The 25,729-nt window shown below is 38.3% G+C and overlaps 1 protein-coding gene across 1 annotated transcript in view; it reads right to left on the reverse strand.

Annotated features, from left to right (window-relative positions):
- Positions 1–2,398: 2,398 nt before the first annotated feature.
- Positions 2,399–25,729, reverse strand: part of LOC127808204 (DEAD-box ATP-dependent RNA helicase FANCM) — a 63,717-nt gene continuing 40,386 nt past the window's right edge. The window contains 13 exon segments of the mRNA XM_052346628.1: positions 2,399–3,287; positions 8,530–8,679; positions 8,767–8,818; positions 8,983–9,223; positions 9,226–9,461; positions 9,582–10,241; positions 11,815–11,881; positions 11,962–12,297; positions 12,393–12,520; positions 12,692–12,857; positions 12,943–12,992; positions 13,349–13,419; positions 13,990–14,050. Of these exon segments, the coding sequence (XP_052202588.1) occupies positions 2,735–3,287; positions 8,530–8,679; positions 8,767–8,818; positions 8,983–9,223; positions 9,226–9,461; positions 9,582–10,241; positions 11,815–11,881; positions 11,962–12,297; positions 12,393–12,520; positions 12,692–12,857; positions 12,943–12,992; positions 13,349–13,419; positions 13,990–14,050 (2,771 nt within the window). The 3' untranslated portion in view covers positions 2,399–2,734.

Genomic DNA, 25,729 nt, shown 5'->3' on the forward strand with positions numbered 1-25,729 from the left:
CCCAACTTATTCATCCCAATCTGGATTCCCTTGAATCCCAGCTTGATCCGCTAGGGATTTTTCCATCTTCCACACACCTAACCTTCCTTAGGATAGTCATCGATTCATCCCGAAACTAGCTAGCGTCCACTCATGCCTTAGGTACATCCCCTCCGGGATCATCATAACGATATGAGCACATCGTACCATATATATCTAGCATGCATTCATCACGCACGACTCCCCTCAGAGTCCTTTCGAATGCTACTTACGTCATGCCTACCCTGCCTATGACATGCATATGCACTACATGCACGCTCCACATAGAGCCTTACTGCAAGCAACCTTACCCCCTTCTTGGAGCTCATCACTTGGCCTATTGACGACTCCCTTCTTGATCCTCGAGCTAACTCCCACCTTAGTTCACTCTATCTCAAACACCATAGCCTTATCACACCTCTTCTAAGGGAACAACTTTATTCCCTCGAACATGCTTGGCCAATCCCGACATAGGTGTAACACCCTAGACTTTGAAAGATAATTAATTAATGGGTTTATGGTGGTTTGTGTATGATTATTGATTAATTGTGAGGTTGCAATAAATTGTTTGTGATTTATTAAAGAATTAAAGTTATGGGGATATTTCAGGAAAAAGTGGGAAAAAAAGAATAAACCAAATTAATGAGTTTTGGAAATTTTTTTGGGTGTAGGTGAAATAAGGAAAATTAGGTGTCAGGGTGTGCATGTGAATTCTGGAAGTTTGAGGGGCTAAGTGTGACTTTCGGAAATGGCATTGGATTACTTTAAAATTAATGGGGGAAGTTTAATGGTTGAAGGAGCAGCCAACCCAGCTAGTTGCACGCGCGAGGGGTCCGCTGGGCGACTAAGGATCGAGTGTGAGGGGTAGCGCGCAGGAGAAAGAAAAGGGTGGAATTTTTTCCACCCATTTGGGGCGCCAAACGGAGGTATGAATGAAAACTGACCTTAAAATATGAAAATATATTTTATTATATTTACAAGAATTACATCATTAGTCACATAATTACAATTGCTAGATACCATCTAAATCTAACATTAGGGCCCTAACACTAACAACTCTGTGGTAGTTTGAAGACATTATTCAGCAGTGCTTGTCTTTACTTCTGACGAGGTCAGAACCTTCTAGTGGGGTGGTTTGTAACATCTGACACGCTCATAGGTGTCCATACTGCACCTATGAGATGTGTTGGTACGAGGGTGGCGTGTCAAGTCAAGATGTGAGTGGCTAACGGACTCAAGTGTTGGAAGGCACAGGGTTGTCATGCCAAGGTGGCAACAAGCATGCAAGAGAATGTGGGAGAACGCAAGAGAATGGGCTTCGCGAGCTGGTGCACCCACAAGTAAGTCAATGTGTGACATAGTTTTGGCGCATGGATGCGACTAGGCACGGTCACGTGTGAGCGGATAACCAAGGAATGCAGATGCCACGAGGTAGGCTGCATAGGCCGAAAAGTGCGAGACATGGAGACAAGCTAAGTAGGCCGAGATGTGCAGGACATGGGGGTAATCTGCGTGGCCTTGACAAAGTCAAGGATTGATGTCAGGAGGGATTGATGTCAGGAGGCAGTCAACAGTAGGCAGGAACAATTGCAACACCCAAGTGGGCGCGGCTTGCACACTCCCTCAAAATGTGGAGCACGTCCCCACGATATGCTCCTACAAAGGCCTTTATGCACGCACGACTGAGGTGGTTTGGACAAGTGGCAGCTTGGCAAGCCATGCAACCCATAAAGATGGTTTTTCACATGATGCATACGGCCCTATTGAGTCTGATGTGACAATTAAGTGTGATAGCAGCTTGTAAACTTGTAGCCTATATATATGTGACTAGATGGGTGATTTTGGTAGCTTAGAGAGAACATAACCCAAGCCATTTTCTTTGTGTGCGCTTCCTTTTATGTTGTGCTTAACCCCGTTGCATACTAGGTTGACCTAAATAGACGGAGTTAGGGCGATCACAAGTTCGCCAGCAAAATTCTTGAAGGCTAATCTTGTAATGTATATATTATATAACGGTGGAATGGGAGAAAGTAAGCCACTGTTGCACATGATGACCTGTTATTATAATATATATATATATATATATATGTTGGTGGAAGAAGCAAAGTCCGCCTCACATGCCTTCCGCCTTAATTTATATGTTAATATATGTATATATATATATATGTGTGTGTGTGTGTGTGGGGGGGGGGGGGGGGGGGGGGGGGGAGAAGCATAGGCCTCCGCCTTGCTACTGATGGGGCGGGGAGACTCCCGCCCGCATGGCTGCTGCCAAGAGGGGGCGGGCGAGAGACCTCTCCTGCCGTTGGGTCTTGCCCGTTTTCTTTAATGACAAGAGAAAAATGATGTAATATATTCTATTTAGAAAATACTAGTCAATATGATTTCATTTCTAAATAAAAATTCCGACAGTAACACTGAATACTTTTCGCAAGTAAGGTGCACTCTTGGCTTTTAGTTTATCAAATTCATACGATGGATGCCTGTCCTATACATGAACAAAAAAAGAGAACTGATTGCCCTGTACTAAATATACATCATCCTTAATGTACACAACTTTGCAAGTGCACAGAGCATGCTTTTACATCATCAAAACTAACTTTCTTCTGAAGGCAAGTTACCTTCAACTTAATGAGCTTTGTTGTTGTGCATGGCATGTTGCAAATCTTGACGAATCTCTTAACTGAATATTTTAAGGATAATCCTTAAAAATAAGTTATATTCCAAGATCAAATGATGGAGAACCCAGAACATCAAGCTGTGGTGTCCTAGGATCTGGGATCATCACTCTTTTGGGCGCTGAAACTTGTGAGTTATACCCAAGTAATTTTGCAGCTTGTTCCTCCACAGCATCAAGATCAAGCCCTTCGTAGAACTGATCGTCATCAAATGCATCTCCACTGGCTTCGACTTGTTGCCCTTGATCCTGCTGGCGAAATTCCTGATCTAAGCCGATTGCAGGGACAGACCTAACTTGGGGAAAACTCAATTTTCTTTTCCGACTGCAAATGTTCTCATTTTCTATAGCATTACCATTTTTTGTGGATGGCATGGCTTGATAAGAGATCCTCTCAGGTTCCAACTGAATGAATGGTGAGCTCCTCCCAGAGAACTCCAAGCCAGTTTGATGCGAACTGAAATAATCGTTTACGGTCCCTGCCAAGCTCCCTGATTCACCAGTCCTGGTTCGGGGACCAACAGAGTCGGGACTAAACTCTTGGGAGCAGTAAGACAGTCTCTTTATTGGTGATTGACTTAGTAAAGAGCGCCTGTCAATAGAAAAAGACAAATCAGTTTCCACTAAATATAGCAAAATGCAGCACGGACAAAGGCAAGGCTGCCTAGAGATGAGCCCGCCCAACTCTTGAAAGCGGGGAGCATCATGCACTAGGGATGCCCTTTTTTAATTGCAAAATGCAGCGCTGTCAATCATATAAAATATAGCATGTGAAAACTACTTAGTTTAGCACAGGAGTTAATAACAACCAGTAAGGGGTAGTAGAAGGACAAATTGTGTTCTTCGGGGTGGGCTCATACGAAAAAAGGAAAGAAAAGAAAGGGGATAAGCTAGCAAGCATTCTGGCTGATGCGTCCACACTTGCTGAAATGAGAGCTTGTGATTTGTCAGCTAAAAGAGTACGTAATGTATATGGCTGTCTCCACTTGAATGAGAAAATTCCAATATGTAAGAAGGGAAAACAATATGCATATAGCTGATTGCCATGCTGGCCAGTGAAAGGAGAAATAGGAATATATGCACATGAACCTAGCTGAAGGGGTGCATGGCATTGAGAGAATATATATATAGGCAAAGGCTAAGTTGCCTGCATATAAGGGATTAGTTGTGGCTGCTACAGCCTGAGGAAGGTTGGGAAGTGTTGAGAAAGAGGATATGCAACCCAAATGTATATCCTGGAAACCTGGGGCAGCCAATGGGATGCTCCACTCTTCACCTGCCTTCTCACACTTCTGGCCTATATAAAGTTGCTTGAGCTGGAAGGAGTGTGAGATGAGATATGGTCTTGTTACATTGGCATTGCTTAAGCGGGTATGTGATCTTACTAGTCTTTAATACCTCATTCTTGCATATTTTATCATTTTTACAGATGGCTCAACTGCTAAAGACCAAGCGTGAGTAGGTAGAGGCTCACACTGGCTTTGTTTTGTGATGAGACTGTCGAATTATTTTGATATTAACATCATGGTTATCGATGGGGAGGGAGGGAACTAAAGAATCAGACTTGTTTATGTTCTGTGGTTAATGTATTTAACGCCTATAATGCAGGGCTCAATTTTGTGTCATGTATTATGATCCCGGTGTGAGGATGTATGGCTCTATTTTGTGATGGCCAATGACTGGATTTGGGGGGGGGAGGTGTAGTGATGTGACAAGGATATTGAAAGAGAGGTGGTAATATGGACAAGTGCAAGTAACAAGGAGTAAAGCCTAAGTCAAGAGAAAAAAAACATGTATAAGAGGCCAAGAGATGAATATGGGAAGTGAGATTAACCTAGAGACTAAATTAGATCAGTAGTGGAAAGAGGACAGTTGAGGGTTATAACTGGCCGTCATGTGCAAGAATTGACTGTGAGATTGTTGATTGTGGACTTTGGGAAGTGATTAAGTGTCTAAGGGTTATGGGAATATCATGTGTACAGGTGACCGTGCTACTGAGAGGTCACTGGTGGGTCAACTGAAGCAGAACATAGAAGGTGAAAGTGGTATTAAAATGAGGAGTAATGATGGGGTAAAGCCTTCTAAGATCTGATCCAACTCATTGAGTTAAAAGCAATAATCCCAAACCCTCTGACTGAGTAAGATGATCACCAGTCTGTTCTTGTCCTGAGTACACACAAATGGTCAAACGGAGACTGGAGGTCCCCAACTACATTTTTTGTTGTGCCATCAGCCATGGAGGGTGATATCCAGCTAACACATTAGTGTCTGAACAAAGGTCATAGGGAGGATAATGGGTATCCAAGTACTGACCAGGAAATAACTTAAAGAAAAGATTTTTACCCTGTGGATTAATTAAGATGAATTAAGTTGGGAAAAATAAAGTTGATGCATTAATGAAAGATGTTTGCCATCTGACTCATGCCAATGATATGGATCATAGTACTGCTAGAGTTGCTACGGTGCTACCACCATTGTTTTATGTATATACATATTATCCTTTTTCTATAAATCCTCCAAGGGATCTGTGCTGGCCATTGCCCCCGAAGCTGGGTCCGTGACATTAATAATCTGTATATAAGCAAGTCAGACATTTTTTTTTTTCTTCTACAACCCTCAAAAGACCATACATATTAACAAAAACTGCATATCTAAAACGTGGTCACACCAGGCACATAAACATCATGAGCTGACAATTATTTACTTGTGGGAACATATATTATTAAGAACATGTGAAAAATTAGGAATTCCAGGTATCATGAAAAGACAAGAACAGACCTTGACATTCTAGAATACCATCTGTTGGCCTCAGCCTATCTTTACAATCTGACATCCGGCTAGTCAACAGGTGTAAATTATTTTCACAAGAGTAAATTACACTAACCACCCCTGAGGTTTGGCATTAAGTACAGAGACCACCCCTCTAGTTTGAGAAGTTACAGATACTTCCCTTAAGATTTAAAACTTGTTCCAGCAAATACCCCTACCATTAAAAATGACAGTTAATTTTTCTAAAATGTCAATATACCCTCCTATTTAAATATCTCTCCCTCTCCTCCACCCTCTCTCCATCTCTCTCTTTCCCTGGTGGCCAAGTGGCGGAGGCAGCTCTCTTTGTGAATTGAACCCCAGACAAATTGGGGTTTGAACCCAAGTCATCTGGGGTTCATGATCAGCCACCAGAAGTGTTTCTTTTAAAAAAATATATATTCAATTTCACAGAGGAGAAAAAATTTAGAGAGACGAGAGAGATAATTATAGGGATAAATAATCATTTTACATCAATTTTTAACGGTAGGGGAGGTCTCTGTAATTTCTCAAACTAGTGGGGTGGTCTTTATAATTACATATCCAACCTTTATCCCATTATATGGGGTTGACTACATGAATTCTAGACTTCTATGTATTTCTGTCTTTTGTCATATCTTCATTTAGATCCATACACTTCATATCAAATTTTAGTGTCTCTCCTAAAATCTTACGGAGTCTGCCTCTACCTCTTTTTTTGACTAATTGTTCCATTTCATCAACTCTCTTCACAGGAACGTCTCTTGGTCTCCTTCTCACATGACCAAACTATCTTAGTCTAATCTCTCTCATCTTCCCCTCGATTGACACTACTCCTACCTTATTACGAATAACCTCATTTCTAATTTTATCTTGTATAGCCGCACATCTATCTTAGCATTCTCATCTCCGCTACGCTCGTCTTTTACTCATACTGATATTTGACTGCCCAACATTCTGAGCCATATAACAAGACTGGTCTTATAGCTATCCTATAGAATTTTTCTTTCAATTTTAATGGGATTTTACCATCACATAACACTCCCGATGCATTTCTCCATTTTAGCCAACCTGCATTAATTCTATGCGTGACATCCTCGTGAATTTCTTTATCTTTTTGAATCAATGATCCCAAATATCGAAAATGATTTTTTCTTTGTAAGATTTGGTCTTCCAATTTTATTACAATATCTTCCACTCTTGCATTCTTACTAAATTTACATTCCATATATTATATTTTCCTTCTACTTAATTTAAATCCCTTAGATTCTAAATTGTTTCTCCACAACTCAAGCTTAGTGTTCACTCCCTCTTTTGTTTCATCCACCAACACTATGTCATCTGCAAATAGCATACACCATGGCACCTCTGTCTAAATGTGTTTAGTGAGTTCATCAATTACTAAAGCAAATAAGTATGGACTTAGTACAGAACCTTGGTGCAGTCCCATTATAATTTTAAACGGTTTAGTATCCCCTCCGCATGTTCTGACCCTTGTCTCTACACTGTGATACATGTCCTTAAGGGCTTGTATATAGTCTATTCAAACTCATTTCTTCTCTAAAACCCTCCATAATACTTCTCTAAGGACTTTATCATAGGCATTTTCTAGATCTATAAACACCATATGCAGGTCCTTCTGCTGATTCCAATACCTTTCCATTGGGCGTCTCAGTAGGTATATAGCTTCCATTGTTGACCTATCAAGCATGAAACCAAACTAATTTTTCGAGACATCTGTTTCTTTTCTAAGCCTCTACTCTATTACTCTCCCCCAAAGTTTCATGGTATGTCCCATTAACTTAATTCCTCTATAATTTTCACAGTTTTGAACATCTCCTTTGTTCTTGTATATAGGAACCAAAGTACTATTCCTCCACTCATCTGGCATCTTTTTTGATTTAAGGATTGCGTTATATAATTTTCTTAGCCAAGAGATGCCCTCTTCTCCCATGCATTTCCATGCTTCTATTGGTATATTATCCGGTTCCACCGTCTTATGATTTTTCATCTTTTTTAATGCTTGTCTTATTTCATTTGGACTTATGCGTCGATAAAATGTATAGCTCACGTTCCCTTCGGAGTTACTAAGATGTCCCCACCTAACTCTTGTGTCCTCACCATCATTGAATAATTTTGTGAAATACTCCTTCCATCTCTCCTTAATTGCTCTCTCATTCACTAATACATTTTGGTTTTCATCTTTTATGCATTTCACTTGGTTTAGATCCCTTGTTTTTCTTTCTCTTGCTTTAGTTAATTTATATATATCCCTTTCTCCATCTTTTGAATCAAGTCGTTTATATAGATTCTCATATGCTTTTGACCTTACTTCACTAACAGCTCTTTTTGCTGCCTTTTTTGTTTCTTTATAATTTTTTAGGTTTTCTTCATTGTTACACTGATATACAGCCTTATAGCAAGTTTTCTTATTTCTAATTTTCAATTGTATCTTTTCATTCCACCACCAAGACTCCTTAAAGTTTGGAGCTTTACCATTTGTCTCTCAAAGGACTACCTTTGTCGTGCTTCTCAGGGCAGTAGCCATTTCCCTCCACATTTAGTTTGATTGTCCTTCTCTATTCCATTCCCTTCTACCTCTTAATTTTTCTTTGAAAATTAATTGTTTCTCCCCTTTTAAATCCCACCACCTAATTCTTGGATTTTGTTTTATGTGATTTTTTCTCTTCCAATTTCTTACTTGGACGTCAAGTACTAAAAGTCTATGTTGAGTAGTCAAACACTCCCCCGGTATCACCTTACAATTCCTACAACATAACCGATCCTCTTGTCTCATGAGGAAATAATCTATTTGAGTGCTTGATGTGACATTTTTATATGTGATTAAGTGTTCGTCCTTCTTTTTGAACCTAGTATTAGTTATGATGAGCCCATATGCCATGCAAAAATCTAGAATAGACTTACCCTCATTATTAATTTCCCCGAATCCATACCCTCCATGTACCTCTCTATAGCCGCTTCCGTCTCTACTCACGTGACCATGGATAAAAATGGAAGAAGAAAGAGGTAAAAACTGAAAAAAAAACCTGTAAATTGCCATCATGTCACTTCTACTGTTTTCTGCTTGAGTATTTGCTGCAGTGGGATTTATCCTGTCATCAATAAAGCTATTATCACAAGAGTAATTATCCTGCTCCTCTTCCTCGTCATCCGATACCTCAACCTCTGAAGATACCCTGTGTATAAAAAAATCAAGAAATCAGGACTTTTTACACTGAACTAACTCTAAATTTTGATGGCTAGCAGTTTAAGCAAAGACTTACTCAGCCTCCTCCTCGATGAAAGCTCTGGCGTCATTTACTGGCTTCCTCTTTCCTAAATGTAACAACAGATTGTGATTAAACAATGAATAAGTGGACGGAGCAGAGATACTATATCCAACAGAGATTTTTTTTTGGATGGTGGTGGTGGTGTGGGGGTGTTCAAGGAACCAGATTATGGACATTTACAGTGTGCATCATGCATAAGTTCCATTTTACCTCTGTCATTCTTAACATAGACAGGATCTGGCCTTGGATGAGCACTGGCTGACTTTGTCTTTCGGTATATATTTCCTTCTGTGCCTTCTGGAGGCCTTGATTTGCTGTGATCTCCATACTTACGCAACCTTTTATACTTCTTTTCCTGTTGAACAGTTGCTGACTTACCTCCAGAATTCAAGCACCAGTCTTCACTGCAACTGTTGTTTTTGGAATTTACCAAAGGGGTTTGGGCTTCCTCAATTACTGGAAAGCAGAGACCATCTCTTTTACGGCACTATATTTGGCATTGAGGACGGGAGTCTGAGTTTCTACAACAACAGAAGCTGAAACATCTCTTCCACATGCACCACCGTTCATAATTGGCTTCTCTTTCTTCTCAGGAATTGGAGACTCCAGGAACACTTGGGTATTTGATTTAGCAGGTGAATCAAGGATTGGGACTGTTAACTTGCCTTCACTTTTACCTTTTGGTATCCCTGTAAAAGTTGAGATGTTTTGGCATTTCAATTTCTACAGCATAATGCAGATGTAATCAACTTTTAGGTTTTTGACTGTCAACATGCACAAAGCATCACATTTTAGGGAGAAATACCAACCAGCACAATCAATAGGAGACTCTGGAACAACACCACTGTTGATAAAATTAGTTAGTCGAGGACTAAGCTCAGCATCTCTTAATTCATTGTTTGAATTATCAGCTAGCAGTTCAACTGTGCGGTTTTCATTAGGTGCCTCAATGTTGTTTTCTCCTTCATTGGACAAACTCATCTTGGAAACACGGGTCTGAAGAGATGTCTCAACTCCATCCAGTTTGTTCTCTTGCTGGGTAACTGAGTTGCATGAACCAGATGTCCACATGTTCTCGTTTTCTTCTTTGCATCTTGTCTGCAAAGCTGTTTGGTTGGACGTTTCTTTTACCCTTGAACTCATTTCTTTATATCCTCCTTGGGAAGCCTTTGAATCGGAACAATCTTGCTCTGAACAGTTTAGCAAGATTGCATTTCTCCCACTCATACATTTAGAATGCAAATGATCTGTTAAAGGAAGTAGAGGTATAGATAAAACCAGGACATTTCCAGAAGAGTCAACAGATACAAAATTTGAGCCAAATAGGTAGGAGTGCACGGGATTATTTTGGACACGAGAATCTGGGAGATAATACTTCTCTGTTGCCATGGTCTCCATGAGCAATGGATCAGAATCTGTTACTTTCCTGTGTAAATGCTCTCCAGGGGAACCATGAGAATGCTGTACATCTGAAATATGCTTCAGCAAGGTAATATACTAGAAGAAACTGAAAATCCATGGCATAACATAGCTTTGGATGTATAATATTGCAACCCTAACTTTGGTATGTTACATGGTGACACTCCAGATTATCATAACAGATCAGTGCTTCACTAAATATATACTAAACAATCAATGTATGATACAAAATAAAAAAATTTAGACACAATAACTTAAGCATGTAATCTAAACATATAACGATAAAGTATATATTAACAAGTTCTAAGTGCTTTAAAAACACTTATAAGGATGTAAATATCATAAATAAATAATGCTAATGCTTACATTTACACCTACCATAATGTTTCCCAAAATACTTGCTTTTATGCACTTCATCAAAATGGTTACAACTCCATTCATTTTGAGCCTTCAGAAGAGATAATGGTTTCCAATAATACAGTGCAATCCTGATGGTGCCAACTCCAAATACTTGGGATAGTGAATAGGTTGTTTTCTTCTTAAGTGAGGGTCAAATTGGTGAACATGTGTACATGCTCAAAATGGATTAGAAGGCCAACTTTAGCTGCCTAGATACCTGATTATAAAATTTTCAGGAAAATAAAAATTTATTTTGCTTAAATAAAATTAGAAATGAGGTTATTCGTAATAAGGTAGGAGTAGTGCCAATCAAGGAGAAGATGAGATACTAGACTAAGATGGTTTGGTCATGTGAGAAGAAGACCAAAACATGCTCCTGTGAACAGAGTTGATGAAATAGAACAATTAGTCAAAAAAAGAGGTAAAGGTAGACCTAAGAAGATTTTGGGAGAAACATTAAAGTTTGATATGAAGTGTATGGGCCTAAATGAAGATATGACAAAATACAAAAATACATAGAAGTCTAGAATTTATGTAGTCGACCCCACATAGTGGGATAAAGGCTGGATATGTTGTTGTTGTTGTAAAACTTCATTTTGCTTCTTCTTTCTTTATTCTATTCTAGATCAAGACAGTCATACAGAAAGACATCAAAAACTGATTGAATAAAAAAATATAAGTTCACTAAAGATTATCCTAAATCTTGGAAATATAATCTTATATAATATTTTAAAAACTAATTAGGAAATAAATGAACCAAATATTCTAAAACAAATAATAAAACATATTAATAATATCTTCTAAAATACTTCATATCTTGTCCTCCATCATTTTTGAACAATTACAAATAGAAATGATCATATTCCAAAAACCAAGAACTTCTATAAGAACATATATATCACTCATGATACCAAATACTCATTCAAAACAAAATGAACAAGGAACCTAAAATATTCCAAAGCTCCCGTGAAATCTATCAGCATGACAAAGGAAACTACTGGTGGAGGAGATGGGAGCAAGAGAATAGAACAACTCTACTAACTTACCTAGGAGGAAAAGAAACAGCTCTGCCAGTCAAATATTTCACGGCACAAAAATGTTTCTACTTTCATAGTGGCAGAAGGCAAAAGAGAAATCAAAAACCCACACTGAAGGACTGCACAAAACTTTAAGAACAAGAATCTTTTGTCTGCAAGCTTTTTGATCTGTGGATGATGGAATTACCTTTCATGCCTTTCTCAAACTGATCAACAATTTCAACTCCTAAGCCCACATTTGATAGGGATTCATCCTGAACATTGGCATATGCCATATTAGTAAAAAAAATATATAACAGAATAAGCCAAATCCAACACAGAATAAGGAGTCAACCTCAGCAAATAAGGTTTTGCTGTCTCTAGTATATGATAAGCCTTGCAAGCATTGCATAGCATCAATTAACATCGATGTTCTGAATGAGTGCATTACTTTTTGCACTCTGGAGGGAAATGCCTGGAAATGAGGAAAGGCAAGGAGTGATGGTCTCCAAGTACATTTTTTGGCAGGATGGAAGTACTTAGCAAGTAAATCAGTCTCAGCATCAGTAAGTCTAGCCTTGAAAATATTGCTCTCAATAGGATGATCATCTTTCACTTTTCTTCCACGGGGAATGAATTGCTCAATTGATAGCTCGACAAATTGAACCTCTGGTTTGAAAATATGGGGAATCTACAAATAAAACAAAATGTGAAATAAGAGTTTAAGAAGGTGATAACTGAAAAATCAAAGGGAGACACTAAGTAACCTCAATTGGAAAGATTTACCATCCTTGGGCTAGAATGAAAATTGAAGCTATTCATTCCCCCATTTCGCATGTGTTTCTTGACAGTATTGCTGCTTGCTTGCTTTCGCATATAACCCTTCAACTCTGACCCTTCACAAGCTAAAACAAGTAAAGGTTGTTAAGGAGCTTTTGTGAAACAAATCTAAAGATTTCCAGGCTAATATCTATTTTAATAAATTCAAAACCAGAGAAACATCACATATGAAATTTAGTACTATGAAATTGAATACAGTATTCAGGAAATCAACACAATGAAGTAGCTAGACAGAAAAAGGATATCCACTCGTCCATCATGCTTCCTTCCAGTCCTTCCCATGCGCTGAATCATCCGCAAAGGAGAGATATTAGCATCAAAACAAATGACAAGGTCAACCTCCATTATATCTAGACCTTCTTCGCCAATTGATGTTGCAACAATTACATTGTATCCACCAGACCTGAATTTCTGTAAGGAAATGAAGTAAGCCAAAGAAAAGAGTGCAGAAGAAACTACTTAGAAATAAAAAAAACACAATAACCAAAAGATTTACCTCCAGAACTGACTGTTGAACTTTTTGTGATTGCCCCTTTAATGATTTTCCTGTATAATACAATTATATAGAAGCACTTCATGTACTAAGACCATTAGTTAATTTTATACTAATTGTGACGACCTGTTGAGTAATCGTTGAATTTTATTTTTATTTTCATTTATCTCAACTCACTGTGAATGTTGAATTTTTTTTTTTTTTTTTTTATTACCAAACGGCACCCGCACGGGCATTTGGGTTGACCGAACCCGATTTTTCCTTGGATCCCATGGTCCTCCAGGTTAGGGTTTGGGGCCATTGCCCTTCGTAAATAAAAGAAAAAGTTGTAATACTCTGAAAAAAAAGAAATAAAATTCAACAGGATTACAGCCTAACAAAGAAAAAGAAAAGGTGTCAACATGCATACCTGAGCTTTGCCCAACAAACTGGGTAGCCTTAACCAACTCTGAGATGTTTGCTAATGCATCCATTATGTCCCTGAAGTAGATGTGATATTTTGAGACGAAATAGAGAAGGGAAAATTATCAATCTACCTTTGAAATTGCTTAAAAATCAATGTTGTCCTCCAACTTTCAATTATTCTATTTATGCCCTCAAGCTCTAGAAATAAGTCATCATGGTCCAATCATTAACAATGTCTCTAGGGGAGATCTTTGAATGGGAAAAGCAAACCAATTGACTGTTGTAAGTAAAGTTCAATTTCAGTTTGTGATGGAGCGTGTGCAAGACAATTGGTTGATTTGTTCATATAACTCTCCTTAATTTAAGATATCTTAAGTGTAAAGGCTGCTTGATTAATATTTCTGAATTTCTGCTTGATTAAAATGGATTAATTTCTTCATTTTAGAATTTTCTTATTACTTAACAAGTAGGAACACGTAGATGATTTTATAAAATTCAAGAGCTCAAATAGCAAAACAGAAGTTTGAGGATGACAATACATAATGAAGCAAAATTTGAGGGACAAAATGATATTTTACTTTTAAAAAGCAAAACCCAAAGCAATAACAAAAGAACTCCAATGCAGTGTGATGAAATCATCTTCACCTGACACTTCCTCTGAAGTTTGAGAATATGATAACTCTCGAGTTTTTTGGATCCTTCATTTCTGCACCACCATATTAATGTCAGACTCCATAAACAATGAGCGAGCTTTCTTTTTGCTATGGTCTACATACAAAAATTGGACTAAGGATTTAAAACAACACATTCTATTTAGTTATAAATCTCCAATTTATATATATACATATATATATAAATAAACTTTGAATTCACAAAATGACGAAAAGGGGGCAAACCCTATATAAAAGACACCAAAAGACTTGTAACAACTTAAAAATGAAACCTCATCCAAGACATTAAAAGAAAAGAAAAAAAAAAAAAGACAAGAATGGTTTCCTTAACATTATCTTTCTCAACATACCCTCAAAAGCTCTACAATTATGTTGCATTCAAGTGAAGCATAAAATACAAACTAGAAGAATGGTAATATAGGCGTGCCTACCTCATGCACAAAGTAGACTGAAAAATCAAAGAGGGCATCACCCACTAGAATGTAGAATCCAGAAAAAGAAGAGAGAGAGAGAGACAAATATCCTAAGATCTTGTACAATGCAAGAAGAGATAAACAATGCAAGACAAGATAATCAAGAAGAGATAAACAATGAATATAGCATGCATATACCTGTATTCAGATAGTGTTCTAAAACGCACTAGGCACTAGTCGGGCGCCAAACGAGGGCCTAGCGCCTAAGGCGCCTAGGAAAAATGTTTTTTTTTTTTAATTTAAACCTTTTTTATGTAATTTGATGTTATTTTCAGATAAATCAAAGTTGCAAAGACAAGTAAAATAATTAAATTAAACCTGAGAAAACAAACTGTTAGATTAGTTCTAGGTTCAAGAAGGCAGAATTAGCAATAATACAACATAAATCATATTCGAAGAATCTAACTATCTAATTGGACTTCTTCCTCTCCATATTCATCTAACACACGATCTTCATCGGACTCAAAATCAAATTCATTGATTTCTTGCTCAGCTTTTTCTTCTTCTGATTGAAAATCATCTTCATGAAACTCTCTCACCCTAAACTTCTTCGAGGTTGAAGCATCTCGTCTGCTTCAAATGCTTCACCAACCACTTCCCAAGTGAGCCCCGTACTAGGCTCAACTTCTTCATCAACGATCCATCATTGTGCATTACTAGCATCACTAGCAAGTAGCACATCAACATTCCTTTCCTTCTCCCTTTTGTGCTTGTTCATCAATTTTGCATTAAATTGGACATAGACTAGATTGTTCAATCGATTCACGTCCAGTTTATTTCTTTCTTCGTATGTATCTACACAAATAAGATAATTCATAGAGATAATGAAATTAAAATATTAAAAACGTTTTAAAATATACACTAATCCCTTCAAAAGTGCTCCAATTTCGTTATAAGTTTGGAGTTTGATTTTCATAAATCATCCACCATGTAACTACATAGGTCAAACAAGTATAAAGTAAACAAATTTATACACTAATATACAATAGAAAGGATTAAAGGAATTTTATACTTGGATTATAACTGTCATCATTTTTCGCACACTCTTGAGCTGCCTACGATTTTCCAAAACTCCCTCTTTACTAGTATACTTTGGCAACTCAACATTTATAACATGGCCTTGCAATTCACCATCATAAAACATCTCCACACAGTTAAAAAACCCATCCATCACTTCATTATCAAGTTGTATATCCATATCCTTGAAAGGTAGTAGGGATTCAAAAAATAAGCTGCAAAATACAGTGGACTATTTAGCCTATCTTTCACCCTTGCTTCAATAATCTCCATAACGGTATGATAATTCTTCTCAAGATTATTTAGGGCCTCCTTAATATCTTCCTTTGCCTGCTTAATCTCTCCACATAAAAAACCCATAAAAGGCTTTCTATCTGCATCAATAATTTGAAGCACCTTCACCAAAGGTGCAAAAACCTTAAGGCATATAGTCACGCCATTCCAAAAGGCAATGCTTATCACAGTAGCATAGGCTGCTTTTCCTTTAACAGTCTTTGACCATTTGTACTCCTCCCATTCGGAGCTAGTAAACATTATCCTAATTTGAGCCTTTTCTTTCCATCAAACTTTGCAAAGTAAGGAAAGAAGAAGCGAATCTAGTGACTTCCGGTCTCACTATATCCCTCTTCTTCATAAATGACCTTATTAAGAACAAGGTCTTATGGTGTGCATAAATGAAGATTGCCAAACTCTTGGCCTAATCAATGACTTTCTTATACCTCGACAATTTTTCAATACTTTCAAGCATCAAATGAATGGTGTGAGTAGCACATGAGGTCCAAAAGATATTTGGCCTCTTCACCTTCAACAATTTTGCCGATCTTATGTTGGCAGCATTGTCGGTTACTACTTGAATGACATTTTGTGGCCCAACTTGCTCAATGCACTTGTCCACATACTCAAAGATGAGTTCACTTGTATGTGTTTCATCTAAAGACTCTCTAGAAGAAAGAAAAGCAGTACCCGCATTAGAATTAACACACAGGTTCATGATGCTCCTCCTTTTTCTATTTGTCCACGCATCTGTCATAATGGAGCTCCTTCTTTATGTCATTCCCACACTCAAACAAGTTTCAGGGCTGATGGAGCTCGCAAACTTATCCATAGGGCCAAGAGTACAGGGCGTTTTTCTGCTCGCTAACTCTTGTAATTCATCTTCATCATCCCCTTCCCCCCTTTCAAAGATATTAATAGAGGATCTCATCAAATCTTCCTCCTACTTATTCTTCTTTTTACTCTTTGTCTCGACAATAACATTCTTGCATTTGGCTTGATCATCTGGAGTAGATTTTGGACATGCAAAAACATTTCCAAAAATATGGCCAATATGTTCTTTTACTCTGTAAACACCTCTAGACATAATTTTACCACAACTTGCATTTAACTTTATCCATATTCTTCGAATCAATTAACATTCTATACTTCCATCCAACATCATTTAACTTCCTTTTAAGAACTGAGGAGACCTCAGACGATGTTCCCGTATTCCCAATCCCATCCAACATCATTTGACATTTTTTTTTCTTTTTTTTTTCCTGAGTATTGAGTAATTGACATTGAATTAAAATAGACAAGTAAGAAAGATGAACAAGCAACAACAACAATAATTTGTGAAATTACACTAGTATATAACTTTATAAGTTATAACAGTGTAACTTGCAACTTGCTACTTGTAGCAAGCAACGAGGAAGATGGCTTGCTTCTAGCAAGGAGCAAGGACGAAGATGATGCAGCAAGCAACAAGGAGCAAGGACGAAGATGGTCATACGTACAGGAGGAAGAAGAGTGATAGCAGGGAGAGAATAGCCCGATCGACGGGAAGAAAGAGAGAGAGTGAACAGGAAAGCGAGAGAGAATGAGAAAGCAGTGAGAGAGAGAAAGGGAAAGATAATCGGCCTAGGCCACGTGCGACCCAGGTGGCTCTACACCGCCTGGGCCATCTAGGCAGCGATCGGACCCAATTAATCGGCCTCAGCGCCTAGGGGTGTCGATTTGGCCTTAATCGTGACGGCCAAGGGCTACCTAGCACCTAGGAGTTGCCTAGGCCACGTTTTAGAACACTGTATTAAGATAACATTGAATCTAGTCAAGCGTATATTACACGTATTTAGTTGCCAATGAATCTAGTAAGTAGTGTTTTGGACATCTTAATTATATGTACTAGTATAGACATGAATGGTTGTTAAATAATTAGTAACCACTCAAGTGACTATTCAAATAATTAACTAACTTGGTCACTATTCATGAAAGGATTACAAATATTCATGCAAGGTTTAATTATATTGGTTGACTATATTCTAATAGTCGAGCCTTTTCATTAAAAGATATGAGGGTTGGCAATTAACTACTCAAGGTAGTTATGATTGTGGCTATTTAGGAAAGTCATAACATTTTAGAAAAGGTACGAACAACTCTATAAATAGAGTTTTCATTTGGCTTGAAAAACCTTATGGGTGAATAATTTTTGTGTATTTATTATTGATACTTCTGAGTCAACTATATACAAAAAGTAACCATGCAGTATGAGTGTACTAATGTAATACAAGTATAGAGTACAATATATACATACACTATTCTAACACTCCCCCTCAAGCTAGGGCATATAGGTCATATGCACCAAACTTGTTACAAATGAAAACCAATGCGAGGAACCTCTTCGGCAAGTTGGTCACCTGAGTTGACAAAACTGATAGCAATACATCCAGACAAAATTTTCTCCATATAAAGTGACAATTGATTTCAATGTGTTGGTCCTCTCATGAAAGACTGGATTAGAGGCGATATGCAACGCTGCTTGATTTTCACAAATTAACTTCATTTGAACCACCTCTCCAAACTATAATTCTTGAAGTAATTGCCTTAACCATATAAGTTCACACGTTGCCAGAGCCATAGCACGATATTCAACTTCTGCACTTGACCTGATAACATCATCTCGCTTCTTACTTTACCAGAATACTAGATTGCCACCAATGAGAATACAGTACCCTGAAGTAAAGCATCTATCTAAAGGAGACCCTACCCAGTTTGCATCAGAATAACCAATCACCTGAGTATGCCCCTTATCCTTATACAACAATCCTTGGCCTAGTGCTTTTTTGATATATTTAAGGATGCAAATCATAGCATCCCAATGACTATCACACAAAGATTGTTAACTTTACTTACAACAAAAGAAATGTCTAGCCGAGTGATAGTGAGATAGTTTAGCTTTCCAACAAGTCTTCAATATCTTTCAGGATCTACTAAGGGCTCCCCCTGTCCATGTAAGAGTTTTAACATTCAGGTCCATAGGCGTATCAATAGGTCTGCAATCTAACATGCTAGTTTCTTCAAGAATATCTAAGGCATATTTTCTCTACAAGATGACAACACCATTATTAGATTGAGCTACCTCAATACCAAAAAAATACTTAATGCCCAAATCTTTAGTCAATAAATGATTAAAGAGATGCTACTTTAATTGCAGAATTCCATCCTAATCACTTCTAGCAATGACAATATCATCTACAAACACAACAAGATAGATGCATTTGCCAAGTGATGAATGACGAAGGAAAACAGAATGGTCTGCCTCACTACAAGTCATGCCAAACTCCTGATCAACAACACTAAATTGCCCAAACCAAACTCGTGGAGATTGTTTTAGCCCATAAAGTAAGCGGCCGAGCCAACATACCAAACTTGACTCCCCATGAACAACAAAGCCTGGCGGTTGCTCCATAAAGACCTCATCTTAAAGATCGCTATAAAGAAAACCATTTTTAATGTCCAACTGATAGAGAGGCCAATGACACATAGCATCCATAGAAAGAAACAATCGAACAGAAGTAATCTTGGCCACAATCCAATCCATAAATCTAAATATAGCCCTTTGCAACTAAACGAGCTTTAAGGCGATCAATTTATCCGTCAGGACCAACTTTCACAGTATAAATTCAACAACAACCAACAATAGACTTGCTAAGAGGTAAGGGAACCAATTCCTAACTGCCACTAGAATGTAAAGCAGTCATTTCAACAACCATTGCTTGGCACTATTCAGGATCTGAAAGTGTTTCACAAGTTGTTTTAGGAATAGACACAGAGGATAAAGAAGACACAAATGCATAAAAGGGTGAAACCAAACGATGATAACTAAGGAAAGTGTAAATGGGATGAGGATTATGTGTAGAACAATTACCTTTCCGAACAGAATCAAGCTGAGGGTTATGTAGTGGCAGGGCCGTGGTAGGTGAAGATGTTGGAGCAAGATGTGAGTCATCGAGAACATCCACAATACCTGCATGAGGGTTAGGATGCGGACGACGATGATAGACCTATTAGGGATGACCAAGATAAGAGATAGGGAGAACCCAAAAAATGGTAGTTCCCTCAGTAATAGGGAAGGCAAAGAAGAGAGAAGACTCGAAGAATGTAACGTCAGCGGAGATGAAGTAACGCCGATTGTCGGGAGAATAACACCTCTACCCTTTCTGAAGGCAAGAGCAACCTAAGAAGATGCACTTAATGGGCTTGGTGGAAAGCTTGTCTCGCCTAGGAGTGAAATCATGAACGAAACAAGTGCAACCAAAGACATGAAGGGGAAGAAGATAGGTGTTTTGAGCAGGGAATAAAAGGGAATGTGGAGCTTTGTGCTCCAAGATAGATGAAGGCATACAGTTAATCAAATAACAAGCAATAAGAACTAGCCCAAAAACGAGAAGGGACATTATTATGGAGCAAAAGAGTGTGGGAGGTTTCAATGAGATTGCGATTTTTACGCTCTGCAACTCCATTTTGTTGAGGTGTGTGAGTGCAAGAAGACTGATGAAGAATACCCTGAGAAGACATAAATGTAGTGAAAGGAGCAGAAAAATATTCACGGGCATTATCACTGCACAACACACGTATAGAAGCTTTAAATTGGGTCTAAACTTCAGCACAAAAAGATTGAAAAATAGAGAATAACTCAGAACGATTTTTCATTAAAAATAACCAAGTGTATCAAGAATAGTCATCAATGAAGGTTACAAAATATTGAAATCCGAAAATAGAAAGGAAATGACTAAGACCCCAAACATCGGTATGAACCAATTCAAAGAGGGACGCAGCTCGATTATTAACTCACTCGGGAAACAAAGTACGACAATGTTTACCAAGCTGACATATGCACAATCTAAAGAAAGCAAACTAGAAAGACCTGGAACCATCTTTTATAGTTTGGAAAGGGTCTTTTATAGTTTGGAAAGGCTATGATACCCCAAGCGATTGTGGATAAGGGATGGAGACCTAATAAAAGTGCATGCAACTGATGATGGAGGCATGGAAAGATGGTAAAGTCCCTTTAACTCAAGCACTCTATACCAATCATCCGTCCCATACCCCAGTCTTGCACAAGAATAGAATTATCAACAAAGGTAACAGAATCATTAAGAGCACAGGTTAGTTCACTAATAGAGACAAGGTTAAAAGGACATCTAGGAACATAAAGAATAGAATCCAAAGTTAATGAAGGAAGGGGTTGAGCTTGACCAATGCTCTTGGCAACTACTTTAGAGCCATTGGCAAGAGTGACACAAGGAAGACATGTGGAATGATTGAGATGGGAGAAAAGACATTGATTACAAGAGATATGGTCAAATGCACTAGAATCGAGAACCCAAGGGCCAAGTGAGGAAGACTGAGCGAGGCAAGCAACAAAATTACTAGTATGAGTTACCAAAGCAACAAAAGAAGTGGACTGCTTAGTGGCTTGATACCGAAGGTATTCTTCATAACCAGCTCCAGTCAGGAGAAGAGACGACGATAATTTAACCCTCTAACACGTCAAACTGAGGGTCAGGATTAACAACCTAAACCACATTAGCAGCATAAGGAGGTTGACCGTGTAATTTATGGCAATTCTCTCTGGTGTGACCCCACTGGTGAAAATAATTACATTGGGGAAAGTTTCCTCTATTTGAATTACCAGTCAGTCCTCCTCCTTGCCCTCCACTAGCACTAATATGAGAAGCCAAAACTGAAGAGTCTACGAAAGGGCTCTCGGGCACTGTGATTGAAGAAGAGATGCAAAGCAATCGAGCAAAAACATTCTCTAGAGAGGGAACGATGGGACTGGCTAGGATCTAATCTCGAACTGGAGAGAGTTCAAGTCTAAGGCTAATCAACACCAATATCATAAAAAACTTGTCTCTCTATTGCAGTTGTTCCTCAACATTAACCTCCTCCTTAGTCCCAATAGGCATGAGAGAATTAAACTCAGACATGTTGAGATCGTGCTGCTTCAAGTGAACCATGTTAAAAACAACTGTTAGGATTTGCATTAGTTAGCATTCAAATCATCGAGAGAGGGTTTTAAATGTAGTTAGAAATAATTTTGTCTTTTATATTTTATGAGTTAAAAATGTAACAGAACTAACTCTTTTAAAGTTAGTTCCAGTAGTCCCTATTACTTCTTTAATTGCATTTTAAGTCCCTATTGTAACTGCCTCTATCTCTTATAAATAGAGACGGATAGGTTCTCTGTTAGACATTCAGCATTCATTTCTTTCTATTTAATCTTGCACGAGCTCTAGAGAGAATTGAGAGAGAGCTTCGCTCGGTCCTTGTATTCTCGAGAGGGAAGGCTATTGTTCATAGCCAAGTGTGTGCGAGAGAAAGTACTATATTCGATCACTTTCTAGTGGATTTTGTCAAGGTCATCAGTAGTCTAGATGTAGGGCAATTTATGCCTGAACCAAGATAAGTTTCTTGCCTCTTTTACTTTCTATTAATGTTTTGATTTCCTCTAATATATGTTAGTCTATTTCGGTTTCTAGTGATTGTGAATTGGCTGTGAGAAGTGAGGTTTTTGGTCTGATAAATCGGTCCAATAGTCAACAACAACATTATAAAACCGTTGGATATCATTAGTGTAAAGAGTCTTAGCCTTGGTCCATAACTAATAACAAGTCCTATAAGCTTTATAAATAACATAAAGTTTAGGGTCAATAGGTTGCCATAGTAAATTGCAAAGGAGAGCATCAACTTTCCTCCAAGTAGCTCATTTAGCTGTAGGAATATCATGTACCTTTTTCGTGAAATGGTCCTCATATCCTCGACCCCAAAACCACAATTCAACAAATGCAGCCCAAGACATATAGTTAGCACTACTAATCAACTTTTCAAAGGTAATGACTGGAGAAGGAGTGATAATTGGAGAGAAAATACCATATTTGGAGCCCAAATCAATAGAGGAACTGGTGCTGGACATGATTTGGATGGAAGGAAACTCTAAGAATTCTAGAGCAGCAAAGGACTTTAAAGCAATGATCGTAGCAACGTCACTGATGAATAGTCGCCAGAGCAACCTCTCAATCTGGATCAGCGACGCCAGAAAGGGGAGGTCAAAAATCGACGGAAGAGGGCTGCTAATGCCAGATCTAGAGAAGGTTGCGACAGATGAGGGATGACGACGCTGGATCTGATGAATGCGTCAGATCTGGGGCTAGTGGTGTGGTCAGTGTCCTGACAAGACCATCGAAAAGCAAGATTGGAGTTCAGTGTGCTAGATTCGGGGTTGGATGATGCGACGCCAGCAACAGAGGCGGCGGCGTGTGGTGGTGATTCCGACGACAAGCTTCCAAGGTTAGGTCAATCAGACCTTGTTGACTAGATTGGCGTGGTTGGATTTCTCAAACGACACCGAGTACTAGGTGAACGAGCTTGAACAAGTGCGGGAAGAGAGAGAAAATCGAGTATGGACACCGCTGGAGAGAGAAACACAGCAAGACTAGGGTTTTGGCTCTGATACCATGAAAAACCTTATGGGTGAATGATTTTTGTATATCTATTATTGATACTTGTTGGTGGAAGAAGATAAAGCTAAGGCTAGCTCGTGCTAAGGAATAAATCCGAGAGATACCAGATAATCTCATCCATATCTTCTTATCTCTTGTTGATAATAATCTGTTTCAATTTGTAGTTAATTATCTGTTTATGTTTGATTATTTAATTTGCTTATGTTGTAATCTAGAGCTGTAAATTAGGAGATATTTTAGGAGTTAGAGTTGAAGTTGAATTAGTAATGAGCTAAGTTGTGTATTTATACTCAAGCAATAATCTGAAATCGATGAGGTAGAATTCATTCAATCTACCTAATTTTATCATGGTATCAAAGCCTTGCTCGTGGAATATCTGATTAACAAGAGTTCTTCTTGTAAGGGAACTCTGATACAATGGCGGAAAAACCTCAAACCAGCGAGGTCTCCGCATCAAGTCCTCCTCCGGCACCCAGTAGCTGAGTTCCAGCAGCAAGGAATATTCAAGCTCCAACGGCAATGACAGGCTTTGATGGATCCTCCTTACAAATTACTCTTCATAAGTTGAATGGAACCAACTTTCGCGAGTGGTTCCAATCGGTTATGCTTGTGATAAAAGGCAAAGGCAAGGTTGGATATTTGACTGGTGAAACAATGCGGCCCAGTACAGAATCTGCAGAGTATGGATTATGGGAAGCTGAGAATGCCATTGTCATGGCACGGCTTGTGAATTCTATGGAACCAAAGGTTGGACGAACATATCACTTTTATAAGACTGCTAGTGAAATTTGGAGTGTTGTCCAAGAGATCTATTCAGATCTTGCAAATATTGCTCAGTGTTTCCAAGTTAGATCCACTATTCAATCCACCAAGCAAGGTAACAATTTTGTAACTGAGTATTACAATATCTTGATTGAGTTATGGCAAGAGATGGATCTCTTCCATGAGATCACATGGGAATGCTCAATTGATGGGAGAAATTATGATAAAATGGTAGAGAAAGAACGAATATTTGACTTCCTACATGGTCTAAATCCGAATTTAGACAAGGTAAGAGGAAGATTGCTTGGAACCAAGCCTTTTCCCTCTATGAGAGAGGTATTTGCTGAGGTTAGAAGAGAGGAGAGTAGAAAGAAAGTAATGTTGTCCAATCATTCAACCAGTGAAGGATTATTACAGAATTCTGCCTTGAATACAACTCGAGGAATGATGTCTACTCCAACTAAAGGCGACAACCAACGAGAAAAACAATGGTGTGACTATTGTAACAAGCCATACCATACAAAAGAGACTTGCTGGAAGCTGCATGGAAAACCTCTTAATTGGAAACCTAAGAATCAAAGGAAAAGTGGACAATCAACTGCCTACATGATGGAATCTGACAAGGGAACTCCAGCACCGGTTTCTTTAACTCAAGAACAACTGGAAGTCCTTCACCAGTTGTTGACTCAAACCAAGATACAAAAGCCAGTCGAAAGTTCAAACAGCAATAACAATTCTGTGGTATCTTTGGCCAAGCAAGGTAAAATTAGTCATTCTCTATTCTCCAAAAGATTGTCAACTGTTGTTTGGATCATAGATACTGGAGCTTCAGACTGTTAGAAATTGGGAACACTGGCAGCCTTTAAATCACCCAAGAAACCACTCAAATACCTCATAACACACTCACAGCTCACCCGGCCAACATACCACAACACAACCATATACTAAAGAACAGAAATTTAAAGCAAGAACAGAACAAGAAATGAAAACATCAAACCACACAAGGAGACAAAGATTATCCTGGTTCAGGCCGACTTGAATCAGCCCTACATCCAGCCTTCAAACTCGAGCACAGCCTCTTTATTTGATAGATGATCAGTACAGCAACTCCACTCTTTCTCTCTCACGATACAAGCCTCTCCCCAAGAATGTACAAAGACTACTTACACACACATATAGCCTTCCACTCTCAAAGCTCTCATGAAAAACAAAAAGAGAACATGCGGCTCTTAACCCCTAGCCCTCACTGCCTTATTTATAGACAACAGTGAAATTTCCTAGGCACATAATTGATATTTACAATTTGACCCCCAAACTTTGAACTAATTACACTTGAAGCCCAACGCCTATCAACTAACCATTTAACCGCATATAAACAACTGCACAAAATCCTATCACTAACTCGAGACAATCTTCAACACATACCATATGACAGGTGATATTGATACATTATTAGATTATAAGCCATGTAATCAAAATATTACAGTTTTTATGGCTGATGGTACTAGGACTTTTGTTCAAGGAACAGGGACAGCACATGTTGCAGGATTAAGCCTAAAATCAGTCCTTTATGTACCTAATTTAAGATGTAATCTTCTGTCAGTAAGTAGGATTATAGAAGAAAAAAACTGTTCAGTAATATTTTCTCTCATTGTGTTTTTCAGGGCATACCTTTGGGGAG

Source organism: Diospyros lotus, chromosome 8, assembly GCF_014633365.1.
Source record: "Diospyros lotus cultivar Yz01 chromosome 8, ASM1463336v1, whole genome shotgun sequence".
NCBI classification, from domain to species: Eukaryota; Viridiplantae; Streptophyta; class Magnoliopsida; order Ericales; family Ebenaceae; genus Diospyros; species Diospyros lotus.